This window comes from Arachis ipaensis, chromosome B10 (assembly GCF_000816755.2).
Source record: "Arachis ipaensis cultivar K30076 chromosome B10, Araip1.1, whole genome shotgun sequence".
Taxonomy (NCBI): Eukaryota; Viridiplantae; Streptophyta; class Magnoliopsida; order Fabales; family Fabaceae; genus Arachis; species Arachis ipaensis.
Window position 1 is genome coordinate 116,001,125 of NC_029794.2, and position 17,956 is coordinate 116,019,080.

The 17,956-nt window shown below is 37.0% G+C and overlaps 2 protein-coding genes across 11 annotated transcripts in view; one reads left to right on the forward strand and one right to left on the reverse strand.

The window, feature by feature from the left end:
• On the forward strand, window positions 1,218-3,642 carry LOC107622495 (purine permease 1-like). The gene is made up of 2 exons (XM_021114358.1): window positions 1,218-2,045; window positions 2,638-3,642. Exons 1-2 carry the CDS (start codon window positions 1,811-1,813, stop codon window positions 2,655-2,657), a joined length of 255 nt encoding a protein of 84 aa, XP_020970017.1. The 5' UTR covers window positions 1,218-1,810; the 3' UTR covers window positions 2,658-3,642.
• LOC107622493 (chaperone protein dnaJ 1, mitochondrial) overlaps window positions 3,312-17,956 on the reverse strand; it is a 16,013-nt gene continuing 1,368 nt past the window's right edge. The window contains exons 3-23 of one of the 10 annotated variants that reach the window (XM_021114351.1): window positions 17,733-17,889; window positions 17,516-17,621; window positions 17,329-17,415; window positions 16,903-16,994; window positions 16,112-16,195; window positions 15,972-16,010; window positions 15,650-15,796; window positions 15,503-15,544; window positions 15,329-15,416; window positions 14,818-14,882; window positions 14,595-14,657; window positions 14,432-14,504; window positions 13,906-13,997; window positions 13,044-13,115; window positions 12,508-12,564; window positions 11,568-11,616; window positions 11,396-11,465; window positions 9,714-9,845; window positions 9,327-9,416; window positions 8,656-8,839; window positions 3,323-3,672 (exon numbers count right to left, since the gene is read on the reverse strand). In XM_021114351.1, coding sequence (XP_020970010.1) covers window positions 8,740-8,839; window positions 9,327-9,416; window positions 9,714-9,845; window positions 11,396-11,465; window positions 11,568-11,616; window positions 12,508-12,564; window positions 13,044-13,115; window positions 13,906-13,997; window positions 14,432-14,504; window positions 14,595-14,657; window positions 14,818-14,882; window positions 15,329-15,416; window positions 15,503-15,544; window positions 15,650-15,796; window positions 15,972-16,010; window positions 16,112-16,195; window positions 16,903-16,994; window positions 17,329-17,415; window positions 17,516-17,621; window positions 17,733-17,843 — 1,659 coding nt within the window. In that variant the 5' untranslated portion in view covers window positions 17,844-17,889 and the 3' untranslated portion in view covers window positions 3,323-3,672; window positions 8,656-8,739. Of the gene's footprint in view, window positions 3,673-8,655; window positions 8,894-9,326; window positions 9,417-9,713; window positions 9,846-10,383; window positions 10,564-10,654; window positions 10,908-11,395; window positions 11,466-11,567; window positions 11,617-12,507; window positions 12,565-13,043; window positions 13,116-13,905; window positions 13,998-14,431; window positions 14,505-14,594; window positions 14,658-14,817; window positions 14,883-15,328; window positions 15,417-15,502; window positions 15,545-15,649; window positions 15,797-15,971; window positions 16,011-16,111; window positions 16,196-16,902; window positions 16,995-17,218; window positions 17,238-17,328; window positions 17,416-17,515; window positions 17,622-17,732; window positions 17,894-17,956 lie in introns of those variants that run through there. The other 9 variants (XM_021114352.1, XM_021114353.1, XM_021114354.1 and 6 more) reach the window with 9 other exon arrangements.

The window sequence follows — 17,956 nt, forward strand, 5'->3', positions numbered from 1 at the left end:
ATTAATTTTTTAGAATTTTATTTATAATTTGAAAAATTCATTTACTGATGGCGGTTAAGTGGAGAAAAATTTTTATTAGAAGTAATATTATATGGAGAACAAGTAATTACAACACAAAAATTTTTCAAAGAGAAAAAAATAGCATCGAACAAGAAATAAAAGAAGAGAATTGTAATGTTGATGGCATTGGTATTGCTGTTAACGATGGTTGAGAAGATAATGATGATTATAAAATATAATTGCACAATAAAAATAGTAGAAGTAGAAATTATAATGATGAGGATGAAGAAGGTAGTAGTAATGGTGGTGTAGTTAGTCCTATTATTGAAAAGAATTTTGAAGTTTAAAACTCCACAAATTATAAATAAAATCTCTCACAAAATTAACTTCGATTATTATTTATTGACTTTTTTAATTAAAAAATTGTATTGTCCCAAAATAAAAAAATCAAAGTGGAAGTATCTTTTATTTTTGGACAAAAATTATCTTAATCGTCATAAAAATAGACAGAATCGAGTTAAATGTTTACTCTTAACCGGAGCAAGCAGGATTTTGGTTCCTAGGGTGGGCTTCATTCCTTCAGTGACCACATGTTCTAATTTCTTCTAATAACTAAGGATCGTTCCAAACCAAGTTGGGTTGGTCTAGTAGTTAGCTCATTAATTCGTTTAAGTAAGTGTCGGGAGTTCAAATTCCACCTTATGCCTGCAACAGCCTATTGACCAGCGACAAACTCTTAAATAGAGTTACGATCCGCAATAGATTAGTCTTTGACCTGATGAACCGGAGGATACGTTAGAAAAAATACCTAAGGATCGTCCCATGCACACATGTTGCGTTTGTTTACAGGGACGGGACACTGAGACAAAGACACAAAGACACAAAATCGTGTTTGACAGATGAGACATAGATAGAAATATTGTGTCCAGAAACATTGAATTAGTACATTTTGTGTTCATTCTGACGGAAAGAACCAGAGACACTAACAAAGAACAAAACTTATTTTTTATTTTTTCTTTCATTATTTTTGATAATTTTTCATAATTATATTTGTCATTATTATATTTTTCTTCTCAGATATTTTAAATAAAAAAATAAAATAAATTATATTTTTATAATTTGTTTTAATTTACCACCAAATAAATATAAAAATACAAAATTTTGTGTCTCTATTAATGTCTTGTCTTTATCCTGATTTCAGATTCAAACACTGACACAAGGAACAGTACTCTGGAAATTCACGTCCCTGGAGTTGCTCTAAAATTAATTTTCACTCTCTCTCTCACTTCATGTACGAAGTTAGTCCACAATGTATTTTGGTCGGGTTATATTTAGTATACAAATAGCATTTCTTATTTTAGTCAAAACAACGTGGTTTGATCATTTTCACTCCATCTCTGGACCTTCACCTATGCAAAAATCTCTCACTTATGAGCCACACATATCTACATCTTAAATAGTTTGTCTTTATGTTCTTTTGAGCATACCTTGCCTTTCGCTTCAGTTAGTTGCTTAGTTCCATATGCTAAAAACTACCAGGAGAGAAGAGCATAGTCCAACAAAAAGTGAAAAGCAAGACAAAGTTTCCTAGCTATCAAGAGCGATGGTTGAAACTGATGGAAGGGAAGAACAACCAAACCAGTCATCCACCATGAAGACAACTAAAATTTTTCGTCTCATTACAAACTCCACTCGTTATGCGCCTCTACTTCATACACGGCGGAAAACGCATCTGGCTCTCTAGTTTCCTCGAAACCGCCGGCTTCCCGGTCATGCTCATTCCCCTTTCCATTTCCTATATACATCAAAGATGCAACAAAACAACCAACTCTGCAAAACCAAAGCTTATCTCTATGCCTACGGTGTATCTCTTCTTCCAGTGTCCACTTTTTGTCTTATACAGGCCTCCCACCTCTCTTTCACTGCCGTCTTCGCTTTCCTATTGGTGAAGCAGAAGTTCACGGCTTATTCGGTGAACTCCATAGTTCTGTTGACCATTGCTGCTGTGGTTTTGGCCCTACGGTCCAGTGGGGACCGTCCTCACGGTGAGTCCACTGGGAAGTACATAGTTGGTTTTCTTATGATTGTAGCCGGGGCTGCATTATACGGGTTTGTTTTGCCTCTTGTGGAGTTGGTTTACAAGAAGACCAAGCAACATATCACTTATTCTTTGGTCATGGAGATTCAATTCGTTATGTGCTTCTTTGCCACTTTTTTCTGCACTATTGGGATGATAATAAATAACGACTTTAAGATCTGTTACCACTTTATTACCCCAAGAATTATATACATTTTAAGAAATACTTGCATGCATGCTCGTGTGATTTATTTAATGCTTTCTCTAAAAACTTTTCCAATCCCTTGTTAGTAATGAATAAGGTTAGAGAAACACTATTTCCGTCAATTTCAACCAATATTATAGTAGGTTGTCAAACAAATTTGGTATAAACCTTACCGCATTTATGATGAGTTTTTATTAAGTTTGGATTTCGAATATTCTTATTTTTAAGAATTCGAATACTCTTTTCCTTCTGTTGAATGTTAGCTGCAATGTTAGTGCTTAGTGGTATAATGTTGCCTTTTAAGATTTTCTCAATTTGTAATGTTTAAGACAATTTTGGGAATTTCGTTTTGCAGGTGATTCCACGAGAAGCTAGAGATTATGAGCTTGGAGAAACAAAGTACTATTATGTGTTAGTGTGGAGTGCTATGATGTGGCAATTTTTCTTCTTGGGAGCAATAGGAGTTATCTTCTGTGCCTCGTCATTGTTGTCTGGGATTATAATTGCCGTGTTTCTGCCTGTGATCTTGTACAAGGAGAATTTTGAAGCAGAGAAGGGGGTTGCTCTGGTACTTTCTCTATGGGGCTTCGTGTCCTACTTCTATGGAGAGATCAAACAAGAATGGAAGAGGAACAAAAATCACCGCCTCAATACAGAGCAAGTTCAGTGTCCCCCTCTCTCTCTTATTCCATGATTGACAAGTCAGTCATTGTCATGATTTCACCATCTTAGGTTGCTTCTGCTTCAATTGTCAATATAGCAGGTCGCCCTGGGGCCCATGATCTTGACTAAACAAGGAATATCCATTCCCATCTTTTCAACAATGGCGGTCCATTATCATCCTTAGATGGTAACATCTTTACCATTGAATGTACTTAGTAGTAAGAAATTCTAGTTTATAATACTTCTTTGGATAAATACATCTGAATTTAATTTGGTATATATTTGAATCAAACAATTAATACACAGTTCATCCTATATTGATTCATAGAAATACCAAATTTCTGAATCAACAGAAAAAGGAAAGGATAGAGGAATTATATTTTGTAAAACTTGATTAATTGCCAATTAGCCTATCAAAAGAATGTAATTTGTGGTTATATTATTTGAAGTATAACAATGGATTGAAGAAGGCAACACTTGGGAATAGTTACAAGATTATCGCACCAAATTTAAGATATTGAAAGAATAAGAGAAGAAAAAATGATGCACAACATGTTCTCATCTCTGTTCTGAATACCATGATGATGGCCTAAGAATTAATCAGAAGGGTCCTCGTGAAATTTTCGTAAGTATTGAAAAAGGAACTGGCGCCAAGAAATAGCTTCGTACAACTACAACTTTATTTTCAGTAATCTGAGCACCCACTCCTTGCTTCACTATATCATATCTGCCACAACGGAACAAAAGTGAGCAATAAGCATAGTTATCTAGAGTTACAAATTAATAGGCCAATGCCCGATTCAATAAGGAGTCCTTGGACCAATCTATTAAATGCACCCATTTTGATATTCAATTGTTACCAACAATTAGCTGCAAACAGAAGGAACTAAAACATCATTTGATTTTTCCTAGTATCTCCTAGTATTAAGGGATCTAATTCTGTTGTATCTCCTAGGGGATCTGATTTCCGTACCTATGTATATATATATTGACGCTGAGAGATGATCCTCTCAAGGGAATTCATCCAAAACACAATTATTTCAAGTTGGTATCAGAGCGGGTTCCGACCCGGCTCTGGTTTCTATTTGTTTTTTTTCTTTTCCGGCTGCAATCTCTTAGCCGTGTTCCCTTTTCTCACCAGCTGACACTATCAGCTGTGTCTCTTCGTCAGAAACTGTTTTTCCGGCCCTCGTTTCCCTTCTGCAGGTGTTTTCTGGTAGTTTCTGAGTGTCTGCCATCATGTCTTCTGAGGTAACCCCTGACACCAACTCCAATGGTGGCAAACCGGCTGTTCTAACATCTGTCATTTCTGGAACCGCTACAATGACCTCTGAAAAATTGATGGTTGCCAAAAAAGACCTTTCTTGGGCTGATTTTGTGGAACTTTGGTTCATGGGGCAAGGCTATGAAGACCACCTTACTAAATCTGTTGATGATGTTTGCGCCACTGACAAAACCACTTGGAAGAAGATTGATGCCCAGCTATGTAACCTTATGTGGCAGACCATTGATCCACCAAAGCTGACTATGTTTCGGGCTTACAAAACTTGTAAAAAGGTGTGGGATCGTGCTAAAGCTTTATACACTAATGACATTGCAAGACTTTACCATGTTGCTAAGAAGCTGTGTAGTTTACAGCTTCAAGGAACTGATATGGAATCTTATGTTGGGGCTGTGGAAGCTGTCAAGGAAGAGTTGTCGACTCTCCTTCCCTATGTGTCTAATGCTGATGACCATCATGCTCAACAGGGAAAGCTGTTTTTGGTACTTACGTTACTTGGGTTGCCAGCTGAACTTGAATCTCTTTGGCAACAAATATTGGGCACCTCACCCGTTCCTTCCCTTCAAGACGTATTTGCACGACTCTTGCAATCCGGCCCCTCTCTTGAGACCCATACTTTCGACCAAACTGCATTGGCATCCCAATCTTCTTCTCAAGTGTCCTTTCCAGTGCCCACTCGCGGCGGCCGTGGGGGTCGTGGTAATCGTACTCGCCTTAGTTGTACCTATTGCCATAGGATTGGTCATACTCAGGATAAATGTTATGCTCTCCATGGTCGTCCTACCAAGGTAGCTAATGTTGTCCAAACTAATGAGCCATCTGACGTTCACTCCGCCGCACAAACACAAGGGATATTTGTCTCTGGCAATGATTATGATGAGTTTTTCAAGTACCAAGCCTCAAAGCAGGCATCTACTCCCGTTGCTTCGGTGGCCCACTCTGGTAATTCTGTTGTTTGTATCTCTCATTCCTCTTCTCTTGGACCATGGGTCCTTGACTCAGGTGCTTCTGATCACATTTCTGGTACTTCTTCTGTCCTCTCTAAAAACACCCTGCATTTCTTCCTTCTATCACTTTGGCTGATGGTTCTAAAATTGGTGCTAAGGGAATAGGTCAAGCTACTCCTCTTCCTACATTACCTTTCAAATTTGTTCTTTACATGCCCAATTGTCCTTTCAATTTGATTTCTATTAGCCAACTTACTCGTTCTCTCAATTGTTCTGTTACCTTTTTTGCTGACTCCGTCATTGTGCAGGATCGAGGGACGGGATAGACGATTGGTACAGGATGCGAGTCTCAAGGACTGTATCAGCTTGCCTTACCCACTACTACTGTGTCTTCTGTTGATGCTGTTGAGTCTCCGGACGTGGTCCATTGTCGCCTGGGACATCCCAGCCTCTCGAAGTTACAAGCTATGGTCCCGAGTTTATCTCGTCTTACTACCTTAGAGTGTCAAACTTGTCATTTAGGTAAACATGTTCGTAGTTCTTTTTCAAGTCGTGTCAATACACGAGCTGCGTCTCCCTTTTCTGTTATTCATTCTGATGTATGGGGACCTAGTCGTGTTACTTCTCATTCTGGTTTTCGTTATTTTGTCACATTTATTGATGACTTTTCTCGTTGCACTTGGTTATATTTAATGAAGGACAGATCTGAATTATTTGTACATGTCAAGTCTTTCTGTTCTGAAATTCAAAACCAATTCAAAACTTCAATTAAAATTTTATGAAGTGATAATGCTCGTGAGTATTTTTCAGCACCCTCTTCGTCTTACTTGTCCTCCCAAGGCATTCTACATCAGTCGTCTTGTCCTCATACCCCTCAACAGAATGGTGTGGCTGAGCGTAAACATCGTCACTTGATTGAAACTGCTCGCACTCTTCTTCTCCATACTCATGTTCCCCTTAAGTTTTGGGGTGAGGCTGTTCTGACTGCATGTTATTTAATTAATCGTATGCCTTCTTCTGTTTTGCAAAATCAAGTTCCTCATTCCATTTTATTTCCTCATGAACACATTTTTTCTCTTCCACTACGAGTCTTTCATTGTACTTGTTTCATCCATGATCTTACCCCAGGCAAAGACAAGTTAACTGCTCGCTCTATCAAATGTGTTTTCTTAGGGTACACTCGATTTCAAAAGGGTTATCGTTGTTATTCTCCAGCTCTTAATCGTTTCTTCGTGTCTGCCGATGTCACTTTTCTTGAGAATACCCATTTTTTCTCTGCACCCGACATCACTTCACCTTCCATTACGGAGGTGCTTCCTGTTCCTTACTTAGATGGGCCTCCTATTCCCACAAAGCCTCTCCAGGTTTATCATCGCCGCCCACGGCCTGCAGTCCAAGATAACTCATCTCCTAAACCCGTGGTTGAGCCGTCCTTGGATCCTTCTTCGGGAGTTAGCAGTAGTCCTCCTATTCCTCTCAAATAAGGTACTCGTTCCACCCGTAATCCTAATCCTATTTATAATTTTCTTAGTTACCATTGTTTATCATCTTCGCACTATGCTTTTACCTCCTCTTCGTCTTCTGTTTCTATACCCAAAACAACAGCAGAAGCTCTTTCACATCCAGGGTGGCGCCAGGCTATGATTGAGGAGATGTCTGCCTTACATTCTACTGGTACTTGGGATCTTGTTCCATTGCCATCGGGCAAATCTACTATGGGTTGTCGTTGGATCTATACTATTAAGGTCGGCTCAGACGGAACCATTGATTGATTAAAAGCCCGCCTTGTGGCTAAGGGATACACTCAAATCTTTTGTTTGGACTATGGTGATACCTTCTCTCCTGTTGCGAAGATGGCCTTTGTTCGTCTTTTTCTTTCTATGGCTGCCATTTGCCATTGGCCTCTTCATCAACTTGATATTAAAAATGCTTTCTTACATGGTGATCTCGATGAGGAAGTATACATGGAGCAACCTCCTGGGTTTGTTGCTCAGGGGGAGTCTTTCGGCTTAGTATGTCATTTACGCCGATCTTTATATGGCTTGAAACAATCCCCTCGAGCTTGGTTTGGTCGCTTTAGTGCTGTTGTTTCTAAATTTGGCATGATTCAGAGTGAAGCAGATCATTCAGTTTTCTCCCGTCATTCTTCCTCCATGACCTCCATATATCTGGTTGTTTATGTGGATGATATTGTCATTACTGGAGATGATCATGAGGGAATCACTCAGTTAAAACAGCACTTGCTTGATCACTTTCAGACTAAGGATATGGGGAAGTTAAAATATTTCCTAGGAATTGAAGTGGCACAATCTAATGCTGGGATCTGTATCTCACAGAGAAAATATGCTCTGGATATTCTTGAAGAAACTGGAATGTTGGATTCTAGACTTGTAGATACAACAATGGATCCCAACACAAAACTTAGTCCAGATCAAGGAGAACCTCTTGCAGATCCTGGTAGATATCGCAGATTAATTGGCCGATTGAATTATTTGACAGTCACTCGGCCAGATATTTCATTTGCCACAAGTATCCTAAGTCAGTTTCTTGACTCCCCATGCGATAGTCATTGGGACGCAGCTGTTAGAGTCTTTAGATATATCAAAGGTGCTCCAGGAAAAGGTTTGTTGTATGAAGATAAAGGACATAACCAGATTGTTGGGTATACTGATGCAGATTGGGCAGGATCTCCATCTGATAGACATTCTACATCTGGTTATTGTGTTTTTATTGGTGGAAACTTGATATCTTGGAAGAGTAAGAAGCAAAATGTTGTAGCAAGATCTAGTGCGGAAGCTGAATATAGAGCTATGGCACTTGCCACATGTGAACTTATATGGTTGAAGCAATTAGTTAAGGAACTTAAGTTTTGTGAGTCGAGTAAGATGGAACTGGTGTGCGATAATCAAGCTGCCTTACATATTGCTTCCAACCCTGTGTTTCATGAACGGACCAAGCACATAGAGATTGATTGCCATTTCATAAGGGAGAAGTTGCAAAGTGGGGAAATAGTATCAACATTTGTCAACTCCAACGATCAACTTGCAGATATTTTCACCAAAGCTCTCCGGGGTCCTCAGATACAATACATATGTAACAAGCTTGATGCATATGATTTATATGCTCCAGCTTGAGGGGGAGTGTTGAATATCAGATTAGAGATACAGGCTTTATATAAGTTGTTCTGTTTTGATATAGTTTCCGTCTTTAAATATCTGATTCTGTTGTATCTCCTAGTATTAAGGGATCTGATTTCTGTATATATATATATATATATATATATTGACGCTGAGAGATGATTCTCTCAAGGGAATTCATCCAAAACACAATTATTTCAAGTAGTTCTATAAAAACCGATGAAATATCTTGTGATGCCACAAAAATTCTCTCCCTCGACACATGCACATAAGACAAATGAAAGTGAACGAGGATAGCTAGAATGTACCAGATAGTTTATGTGCCTGAATGGTAAATTCATTACCTTCTACTTTACAAGGTTGAAGAATAAAACAAATCCATGGATTTGTCTTCGGCAAGTCCAAGGAAATGATGTCTGAACAAGCTCTCAGCTCAACAATTTGTGCATGAGGACGAGGATTAAGATCAGCACAGATAGTTCTACCATAATATTTGGACTGTTCAAGTGTTCAATAATTTGCTTCCACCTGTAAGTTCAACCAGTACATAGCTGCTGGTAAAGCCTGTTATCCATGTTGGATCTAAATTACAATCAGATGTTACTCAAGAATACAGCTCTATAATAGAAAAAGCTAATCTAAGCAAATCAAGCAAGTATGCAAATAATGAGGATATCAACCAATCCAATAAAGCACTAACTGCTGTACTTACGATCAAATGAATCATACTCAAGATAAAGTATTTGTAAGCAGTTACTGGGGTAGGTATAGATACTAAACCAATATCCCTTATCCCTCATCCTTTATTTTCTCTAAACGATCATAGATAAAGAGTTCATGAAACAGTGCCTTTATATTTTTCCTTTTTGTAAAATCTCTAGAAGTACATTAGTTTAACTTCTACTGCAAAGCATTCTATCTCAGTATTTTCTACAACATGCACAGTCAAGCAACCATCAAGCCTTACTTTGGACATAAAGCAACTAGAACTACCAGTACTAAGACAAAGGCATACCAGTTTCCTTCAAATGTTGAGCAGTTTTCCTGCTTTATTTCCTCCTCTGCTAGTTCTTCAAGTATAGCACGTTGTCGTTCATTAATTTTACTAAAACAAGAAAGTGTGGATCGTAAGTAATTTATGAGCAGGCAAAAGTAACTATTACTTGGCAAGCTGGTGCTTATTTTATTTATAAATATGAACGAAAAGAAAAATGTAAAAGCACTAGTGTATAGTTGTATACTAACTTATTAAGGAATAAAAAATATCATCTGGAAACAACTTTGATAATAATGCATGTCTTTGTTTTTTGATTAAAAAAATATATATATATCTCTTTCTGACAACTGAATAATTCTGTTCAATTTTCACAACCATAACAACAAGCATTGACCAAACAACTACCTGTAGCATAAAGAAATAGCACTACTGCTTTTAGAATAGCAAATACTCTTTGATCCATGTTCTTGATGAACGGATAATATGTGTGGTTGTGTTGGAAAAACGTTTCCCTTTTCAATGCCCTTCCTCCTATAACTAGAACCCACAAAATCATTGCTATTCAAAATCCCAAACAATTTAAACATTAGAGTTTGTTACATTGAATCACAATCTTAGACATCTGTGATAGATCAAGGAGAACAACCAACAACTAGAAGAAATACTGGAGCTGAGGACAAGTGTATGGAAGTTTCAGAAATCACAGAGTCAAAGCTTTAACAATGAGAACAATGAAATTGATCATGTGATATTGGAAACAACACCCTTTTTAGGAAGAGAATGCAGAGTAGTGTTTGGATTTTCTTAACAAAGCAGTAAGAGTGTTGTCCAAAAAGAAAGACAAGTCAAAAACTGCTTCAACAAAGTATTCAGTTTGAGGTTGGTGACCAGGACTAAATGGTTCAGTTTTAAACATTTCATGGAAAACCTGGTTTTCATGAATTGGTTTCAGCTCAGTTTATGGTTTAGTTTTATTAACTCTTGCTAGATACTTTGGGCCATATGTGCTGCCCAAAGTCCCACATCGTGTAGTAAGGATGTTTGGTATTGTATTCAAGGAGAGTAATTCCCCAACCTTTAAAAGCTAACTTTGACCGTACAGTTCTCCAGTTTCCCTGGGTAGTTATTGAGGGTATCAGAGCATTTGATTCAAGTGGATTCATACATGTTCAGCAATGGAGGCCAAGCTTGAAGGGGACTATCATCCCAGCCATTGCAAGGAGACAGGAAGAACATGGCAAGGCCATGGAGACGACTGCATTGCAGATGAGAGTGTTGATCAGAGAAAGAATTCCTCACAGAACATAAACAAGGAGCAAGCTCTGATGTAGAACACAGTTCCAAACCAGAATAGTGAGATCCACAGTTCCTCTGTTTTCAGGTGATGGTGTGTATGGATGGTTGATTCGGGCGGAAAGCTTCGTCAGACTCAATACTTGGAGGATTATGAGAATATGGAGCTGGCAATGGTTCAAGGGCAAAGCTCTCCAATGCAACCATTTTTAACAATTGTATCAGAGCTTGTGGTTGGCACACAAAGTGGGCTCCTTGCAGAGTGTTCTGACTAGCAAAAAGCTGAGTAAGATGTTGAGTAATGTACTGCAAAGTGCAACCTTTAGGATGTCAGACAATATAGGGTGGTGTATTAATAGAGACCTATCGGAATATGGGATGCTCAAAGTGCTCCATCAAGTAGTATGCCCCCTACCCCTCTCTCCCCATGCTCACTCCTTCTCTATTTAACAACTAGCTTCTGAGGATGTGGCTCCCCACTTTCCTTGGGTACTCATCAACTGGTTTTAATGAACATATCAGATTAAGTGGCACTGACCCTTGATTTTTTATCCTTCAATTTTTCCCCCAAAAAATTCACTGATGTAAAGGGCAGGAAAAAGACAGCAAACAACTATATAACTCATTTTCCATGATGTTATAATATCAACTAGCATCAATAAAGAAATAGAGGGGGAAAAATAACATTATAGCAGGAGCATTTTACTGCTACTTTACATGATAAATAACAAATTCCTCAAAGTTTCTAAGGTATATGAAATCAACAAAAAAAAATAAATAGTACGGGAACTTACGTGGGGAAGTTAATACGAAAACACACATACTGATCCCCATGATGTACAAGATAACCATGCCTTGGTAGTCCTGCATCAACAAGTATGGTAAAGAAGCAATTCTAGAACCATGAGAAAAAAGACAACAAACTTATCCAAAACTGTATATGAAATGGGGAACCGTTCATTTAACCTTTTCCTCGTAATACTAGTAGCTGCCCTGGTTGAACACCCTTGGGTATCTGATGGGAACAGAATAACACTATTAGACCAAGTAGGTACAAAACAAGCAATGTTGCGAAATATGCCCATGGCAAATGTGAAGACTTGAATTTATGAGAGGGAGATGATGGCATAAAACAAGCCACGTTTGTGACACCATTGAGCACAAAGACTTTCAATGGAAAAGTCCTCATTTTTCAAGAAATAAAATGTTTCAATTTGCAAACCAAAAAAAAGCTTGGTAACTATTTTTAAAGCTCAAAATATTAGACTAAAATACCAGACCCACATTGCCATCATTTCCAGTAGAGTTTTCACACAATGCAACCAGTTTATATAAGACACAAACTTCTGCATTACCTGCTGAGTAAAAGTCTAGAAGAGTATTAATTATTAGTAGAGTTTCACCCTAACATAATTAGGCTTCTTGTTAGCAGGTCAAACTATTCTGAACCACTGTCCTCCTAGGTAAAAAGTAACCCATTTCTTAATGGGGTCCATAACTTCAATTATTTCCCCTATAATTGTGCTGTCAGAAGTTTCATGGATTTCACATATGGAATCAAAACAATAAAACTAGAGAGTGAAGTTTTGCATGTAATACAGCAGTATGCCTTCCGTAGCACTTTGTTAAATTTATTGTTGTACTGGAAGAAAACAGGGGAGGAGAAACGGTTTAATCTTTGGGTCCTTTGAAACACAAAATGAATACTGCGAAGGTTGTCTTAACAAGGAAGATCAGATAGAGCTGAGCTGATCAAGGGTTGGTGTCAAGTTCAATTCATGAACTTTCATTAAGGAGTATTAAGTATCCTTATGACCTTAAAAGACCGGGCATCATCTCCATGTCCTTCCCTAAACCTTCCTTCCCCAATGATGGGACTGTTCTATCAAAATAAATTGTATCTTACCTTTACTTGCATCTTCCCAGATAGAGTAGGCACATCAACTTTGCCACCAAGAATAGCCTGTAAAATGTTTAAAACTTTGCTATAAACCGAATATATTAGAGTGGGGGTGCGTTAACACCCAAATAATTAAGATGCAAATGGTATGTTGTTCCTAAAACATTACAAGCAACAGCATGAGAGAGAATAAACTTCAGTATAACTGAAGTTATTCCTCTTATATTTATTGGTGAAAATCTGTTCCCTCAGGCTGAAGGAGGCGAGACGTATTACAATGCCTTTTTCAATATCTGGTCTCAACATATACATCCATTTCTACGCTGGTTCTCAAATAACATAAGAGGAACACCATTATTTTCAACCAAAGTGAACTATATACTAATAAGAAGCTAGGATTAATAAACAGTCTTGAAAGAAACACCGTTTCCAGCAACTTCAGGCCAATCTTCTTGAGGCTTATCAGTCTTTTAAAATAGAAAATAACAAAGTACCAGATGGATGTCCATATGTGAAACCACAAAAAGTATTTTAGGACTCACCTGCGTAAAGCTAATATTAGAGTCCACATAGATATCTGCACCATCCCTGGCAAAAACTGAATCCTCGGCGACCTAACAACCAGAGATAAGATGACATTCTAATAAGAAAAGAAAAATAGAAAATAATTAACCATGGCCACAAAGAAAATTATATTATTGGTGCAGAACATATATCTCCATGCACATGAACAATATAGATGTCCAAGTGCCAATTAAGATAAAATATGCATGCTATACAGGTATCAAATCCAAAATATTGAACACCCATAATTACATGCTCAAGGAACAATGTAGCTCTTCTTCTGTGATGAAGCACTGACCTGTCCATAATTAAGCTACTAGCCAAGTTGCCTATGGGTCCCAGGGAAGAGCTAGATAAGTTGAATTGAGCAGGCCAGCATAAAAACCATAGTGGATTATTTAGACAGATCATTTTCATTGATAACAACTGGTATGTTAATGTTTGTCATGATTTATTTGGTATTATATTAGTTAATTCAGACTTTCTAAATGAAATCTTCACCTAACTTATCATTCGCCTAATGCATTTATATTCATTGAGGAATGATAATTTAATATTCAAACTTTAACATTCTAGTCCAAGATATAATCTTTTAGACAAAATATGCGAGTCAATAAACAAAGCTGTAGAAATAATTCTGTTAATTATCTATTTTAATTTATAAATATGGATTAAATGTATATTCTAGTCCTCCAAAGATAACCACTAAATATTTAAGATGACTTTTTGTCATTTTGCTAACGTGACCCTCTGACCCAGAATAATATGGTGTCAGTCTATATGCATTTTAAGATCTGCACTGAATAATTAAACAGAGAAGAAAAAGGTGGGGATCTTTACCTTGATTTTGATGTATAAACTCCCAGGTCGAGCTCCACTTTTAACGGCATTCCCGGCCTCTGGCACATGGATTGTATCTCCAGTATCCACACCTAACCATTAATTTAAGGATTCAATAAGACTAACAGAAAAAAAAGTGACTTTGAATGAAATAAAATGAAAGTAAGTATGGCAAAGGCAAGTCAGATCTGCATCATGCATAAAGCATCTCATTTCTGAAAAATTCTCATGTATAAGAGGGACCAAATTAGGCTAAAGCAAATCTACAGAATGGAGATCTCATTTCCTAAAAACACCTGTGTATAATACCTAACACTTTAAGAAAGATTGGATACTATCCCGTATCACCTCAATTTGAGCAAGTACAACGAAAAATGATCAAATTCATTTTTCTAATTGACCGTTTCAAATAAGAATAAGCAACTAAAATGACAAACATCAAACCATGTTCCATTAAATTTAACAATAATGATGCCGGGCAAAGCTGCAGTTCTTGGTAATCTCATCACAAATACTAAAATCAAACCTGCTGGTATTGTAACTTTAACCTCTTTAATCCCTTCAACCACCCCAGATCCTCTACATGACGTACAGAAATCCTGCACAAAATAGGGACAGAAAATACAAGTTTACACAAAGCAACCAACCTCACGATTATTTTGGCATGGACTGTGGAATTAGGATAACACCTTAATGACGCGACCTGATCCTTTACAGGTAATGCATGTTGATGTAAATGGAGGTATTGTTACCTGGCAGAAAAAAACATTACAATCAAGAATAAAAGAATGTTCTTATAAGTGATAACTGATAACTTCAATACAACAAAAAGAAATAGTTTCATGCATGAGTCAAATCTTGTTTAAAAGTATCCCATACTAATAAAGAACATAGATCTTTCAGGACACTTACTCGACCTAAGCCCCGGCATGTTGGACAAACTTTAGCCTTCGCACGTGGTGGATACCCTCTCCCATCTGGATTAACATAAAAGGAAAATGATTGCATCAAATGGGATTACCATATGTCACAGGGAACAACAAACATATTGGCTCACTTCACTAGGCCAAGGATTTATCTTTTACAAATTGGATTCATCACAAGATTTCATCATGAATGTTTCCTGCCTAACAGGATGGCATTAGCACTTTTTACTAATCAGGCAGCTGTTTGCAAGCCTCATACACAAATGGGAAACTGTAAAACTTCAATAAAGTAAAACATGGGCTCATTTTAAATTTTTATTATAATTAGATAAACTAGATTTTGTACTAAACTACTTGTGCAGTTAAAGATCATTCAAAGGCAATATTATACCATTTCCAGACACAACATAACATATAGAAAAGACAAATGTTGAACTCCAGAAGAGATGAATTTCTCCTAGATTTCTTAATTCCCTGAAAATAGTAATTTTACTCACCACAATAATCACATGGAACGAATGCATCAAATGACACATGTTTAGTGCACCCTCTTGCAGCTTCTGAGAAAGTAAGGGACAACTCCACCTATTAGTAAAACATTTATAAAGAAGTTAGGCTTGAAAAAGTAGAAATTGTTTCAAACAATAGATCAGAAACAGGGTTAAGCTGACCTCTATACTTGATGAAGAATGAGTGATTTCTTCTTCAAATAGCTGTCATGATCAAGAATGCTGAGAAACCTCCTTGGAAAAATACTTTATGAAATGAACAAAATAAGTGAAAATAAAAACAACATTAAGTATGAGCAACCAAAGTACCTCCGAGAATACTGTATGAAATGAAGAAGAAAACTCATGGTGAAAACCATTTTGAAACCTTTCTTTCGCATTTTGAAACCTTTCTGCAAAATCATCGTTGTCGTTGTCATATTCTATGTTCTGTGAACCACGGCTTTGCTTCTTCATCTGAAAAGGGTGATTCATCGAATAAAATGATGGTAAAGTATTAGTCAATTCAACTTCCTAAATTAGAGTGGAAGTCATCTAAATTACAGAAACTAAACAAAAGAAAAAATTACAAAAAAGCTAAACAAAAAAAATCTTAAATGTTAATAGCATTTAGGAAGAGAAAAAGACCTACCTTGTCATATTGGCCCCTCTTTTTAGAATCTCTCAACGTCTGATATCACATACAAAAAGGCAGGTGAAATATCATTATGCTGATTAATTAGTTTAAACGACCACCACACGGGGAAATAAACAAACAGTCATGATAAGGACCTCATAAGCTTCTCTTATATCTTGAAATTTCCTCTTTGCAGATGGATTATTCTTATTTGCATCTGGATGGTACTTTTTAGCAAGCTGCACACACCAGAGAAAGTATGCCATAATACAGTGTTAGTAAAAGAAGACCCTTCAATCCAAATATTCCCAAATCAAAGGTGCATAATAACAGGATATATCAAGATTTCAACCAAAATACTCAGGAAAACTGCTGCTAGCCTTCTAGCATGTTCCAAACTCTAAAAAGTAAAAACATTAGCTGTACAATATAAAATTGACGAAGATAATTGAGACATCGATTAAACCCATTTTTCTATTTAAAACATGATAATTGCTATGAATTTGAAGACGTGGTCTCTTTAAAACAAAGGAGCAATACAAAAAAGAAGACAAATGACTAATCTTATTCCATATCAGCTGCTGTGACATTGGACTAATTCCTAAATAGAAGATAGTTTATAGTTAACAAAACAAATTGTTATACTATCATCTGTATAAAACTATTTCTCCTCTTGTGTTTTACACTTATAATCATGGATGTACCTCTTCGCATGCATCACCTCTAACTACAAAATTCAAAGAAAATGATTAAACAGCTGCTTGACAAATGCCAAATATGCACAAAAATGCAAATAAAAGAGAACGTCCGTGAGATGGCAAATGTTTCTTCCCCAAGTGTGGCTGTTTTGGAATCCATCATTAATCTAATCTAACAAGCATAGCCTTGACTAACCAGTAACCAACAACCATACATGCAAAACAAAGAATTCCTAGCAATCACTCACCAACAGAAACGCCTTCTTTATCTCATCCTGAGTGGCGTTCTCAGAAATGCCAAGAACTTGATAATAATCCTGCTCAACCGATGTCGAAAATGCTGGAAGAACGCCATAAGCATAAAAAGAGAAAATAAATAACTGAACACATCTGCAAATAAAACTTGTAGATAATTGATCTAAAGGGGAAGAAAAAAAGTAACATAACTTGTACTAAGTTTCTTATATCCATCCATTGCGTTTCCAAATCACAACGAAAAAGGGATACGTGACTATATTTCCGGAGACCATCAATTAAAAGTGTGTACTCACTGAAGAAAAATACCTACGTAGTCTTGTTTGATCTGAGAATCGAATAAAATGGATATAAGGAACTTCATCTAAGCTTTTCCTAAATAAAACACATAGTGATCCTTTATCATTTCAAATAAAAACCTGCAGCATGAATATATCGATATCTCAATGGTATACTCAAACTCAGAAACTCCTCCGATTTTGGGACATTACTGCGATTGAACAAAGCTGGAACATAGACACATTGAATTCAATAATAAATAAATCAGTAAAAAGGAATCGATAACTACTGAACCAATATATATATTTTAATTGAACCAGAACGTGCCTCGACTGAGAAACGGCGATTGGCGAAAAGGCAATAATTCGGTGAAGCAGTGTCCTCTATGGACAACAGGTTCTGAAAACGCAAAAGAGAGCAAACGGCGGCGATACTGCAATGAAGAAAGAAAAGAGGAGAATCAAGAATGTGAAGGAAGAAAAAGAAAAGAAGAAAGGAAACAGTAATTTTTATACTTGTAATGGTTTTGGTTCGTTGAGATTACCGGCGTAAACCACGTGAACCTTCTCATTGGGAGGGATCCTCTTCGGAAGCGAAATTGAGTTACAGTTATGCTCTGCTTCCACACCAAGGTTCTGAGAACTAGACCGGTCATCGAACCGTTCTAGTTATTGGTTCATTGGTTTACTGGTTCAATCGGTCTAACCGTAGTTCAACCCGAAAAGTCGTTTTAGAATAAAATAATAAATAAATTATAAATAATCATTT